Source organism: Acanthisitta chloris, unplaced genomic scaffold (assembly GCF_000695815.1).
Source record: "Acanthisitta chloris isolate BGI_N310 unplaced genomic scaffold, ASM69581v1 scaffold16614, whole genome shotgun sequence".
NCBI classification, from domain to species: Eukaryota; Metazoa; Chordata; class Aves; order Passeriformes; family Acanthisittidae; genus Acanthisitta; species Acanthisitta chloris.
Window position 1 is genome coordinate 8,410 of NW_008668927.1, and position 2,712 is coordinate 11,121.

A 2,712-nucleotide genomic window follows, 5' to 3' on the forward strand; every position below is an offset into this window, starting at 1 on the left:
TTCCAGTTCTCCCTTTCAGTTTCTTGCGAAACACCCTTTTTCCTCCTCCCCGGCCTGTCTGCCTGGCTAGAGGTATCCTATCCCTATTTGCCATGGAGTTTGCATAGTTCATAAGCTTGAGTTGGGAGAAATTATTCTGCTTATGAAACAACCACAAGCTATTGGGATATTGCTTGTCATAATTATGGACCTGAGCCTACACATACAGCCTTGGCAAACTTACAGCCTACAGATCTACGGTGTCCCTGGGTTAGAGGTAGAGATATTCTACCTGTTAAATTCAAATATCTGAGGGTATTAAAGTAAATACCGCTCTCTCTACAGGTCTTGTCAAAGCAGAGGACAAGGCAAAAGCCCATCGAGCCAAGAAATTGGAGGGAAACACCAACGTGGAGGAACTGAAAAAGAAACCTCCAGGAGCTGGTGTGAAGAAGGAAACAGCTGTTCACCTACCAGCAGGTGAGGCCGGTGGGGGCAAAGCACAGGCAGCAGGTCTGTGTGCAGCTGAGCTGCTTTCCTGTGCTCTGCTCCAAGCCTGCACAGTCCCCACCTTCCTGTCACCATCCCCATCTTCAGCTTCAGGTTGTGGTCCCTGCACCCTTCCTGGCCCAGCAGGCTGTTTGCTGGGTGACTTTTCTAGCAGTTTTGTCAGGAGAAGCAGCACAAATTCAGAAGTAGGAGCATGCAGCTCCTGCCCTTTTGAGGTACAGCACAGACGTGGGAACAGCCACTGCTCCTAAAATCTTGGTGCAGCCACTGTTTACATCCTGAGGGGCAACTTAGCTTCGCTTCACTGCCAGGTCAGCACGATGGAAGTGCTGGGAGTTGAAAGCCCAGTCCCACCTGGCTTCACTATGACCACAGGTTGGGTCAGCATGTGGGATGATGGCATTTTTCTAATATCATCCCCATGAATGCTGCCAGTGCATAACTCTGGGCCTGATTATGCCTTCTCCGAGGTGCAGCCTACACCCCAGCACAGGTTGCTTGCTTTCCCTGGGAGCTCTGACAGCAGGAGGAACGCAGGATGTGCAAGATAAACACAGCTGCAGCGCCTTGCACAGCTTTCAAATTCAAATAAACGACTCTCTGATCTCACAGCCATGCAAAAGCATCCAAATAAACAGACTTGGAGGATTTTATTCAGCTTGGGCTTCCCTTGCTGGAAGCCTAGTGCTGTTCTGCTGAGAACACAGCGTGAACTCTGGACCTGGGAGCAGGTTTTGGCCCCACATATCTCTTATTTTGGGTGGTTTTTAAGCTAGTCACAGTCATTCAAATAAACAAATGCCTGGAAGCCAGCAGTCTCCTAGCTGTCTCCGTGTCTGCCAGGAAGAGGTTTGCCAGGGAAGCTTTCCAGGCACACGTCCGGATGGAGCTGATGTGCTCACCTTTGTTTCACTCCCACTAATTGTTTCGTTTGGCAGGGGAAAGTTTTTCCAAGCAGGGCAAGATCAGGTGGCTGGGGACATCATCATGTTTTAACTCCCAACATGCAGGATACCAGCAGGGTTGGAAAGATGAACCTCCTTTTCCCAGGTCAGCAGGTCTGGTAACTCCACATAAAGTGACCCAGTGACCCAGTTTGCTCAGGCAGCTGCAAGAGTGTGGGGCAGGCAGAGCTGCAAGGGCCTGTGTGGTTAGTGTCCAGTTTTGGCTTTACCTGGGAGAGTATTTCTCTTTTTTTTTAACATGAAGAACTTTCCCCGCTTCACTGCTTTTCAGCTTATCAAATCAAGATTTACAGAGGGCTGTCCTCTGCCCAGAAGCCCGGGCAGGTTTGGTGTAATCTCTCTCTCCTCTCCCTTTCCAGCAAACCCCGAGGACCAGTGGCAGCGAGAGATCAGCGAAAAGGGCGAAGTTTCCTGTCCAACTTGCAGTGTTATAACCAGGAAAACTGTTGTGGGGCTCAAAAAGCACATGGATGTCTGCCAGAAAGTAAGGCCTTGCTTTATTCACACACTTGGATTTTGGATGGGAATGGATGTATACATGTGCCACTCATAAATGTCTATTAGTGCTCTTAAAACCAGATCAGGGCTGTGTTTGACAGTACTTGGTCATCTGCAGATTGCTTGGCTGCCTCACATCAATTCAGAGGGATTTGGACACTAATACTCAGTGATTCTCAATCCCTTTGTGGTCTGGGCCACTTGCCTCAGTGTCTCCAGCAGAGTTGGATATTTCTAGTAGCTAAACAAATAGTTTTAAGGCTGGAGAGATTGTTGGGGTTGTTTCTAATCTGGCCTCCTCTGAAGCCCTGGCTGTGGGGTTTCGCTGTGTGCTGTGCCTTGCATCGGGCCAGATAAATAGTGGTTGCATGAGAGCACGTCTCGAGGAGACTCCAAGCCTGGATGTGCTCAGGCAGGCTGTCAGGACACAGCAGTTCAGTAATGGTACAGTGAAAAATTGTCTCTCTGCCACACCACTATCCATCAGAGCGCAGGATTATGTCTTCATCCGTCACCTGTCGCGGTGCAGAGCTGTCGCCACAGAAAGCCAAGGTGGGATCGATGCCTCCTGCTTTGAAAATATGTGGCTGAGCTTTGATTCCACATTCGTTTTCTGTAAGTGCCTCCCCAGCTTTAGCCTCACTATTTATACAGCAGTAGGAGGCTACTCTTCCTTTCAGACACTGTACTACAGCGATGCTGGGCATAATCCTGCCTCCTCCAATGTCCTCCTGGCCTCAAAGGAGTGAGGATCTTGGCC

General features: G+C 49.6%; 1 protein-coding gene across 1 annotated transcript in view; it reads left to right on the forward strand.

Annotated features, from left to right (window-relative positions):
* The window catches only part of ZNF512B (zinc finger protein 512B), a gene marked incomplete at its 3' end in the record, with an annotated part of 22,340 nt that overhangs the window by 5,117 nt on the left and 14,511 nt on the right, over window positions 1-2,712 (forward strand). Inside the window, 2 exon segments of the mRNA XM_009073135.1 lie at window positions 325-459; window positions 1,814-1,938. Coding sequence (XP_009071383.1) covers window positions 325-459; window positions 1,814-1,938 — 260 coding nt within the window.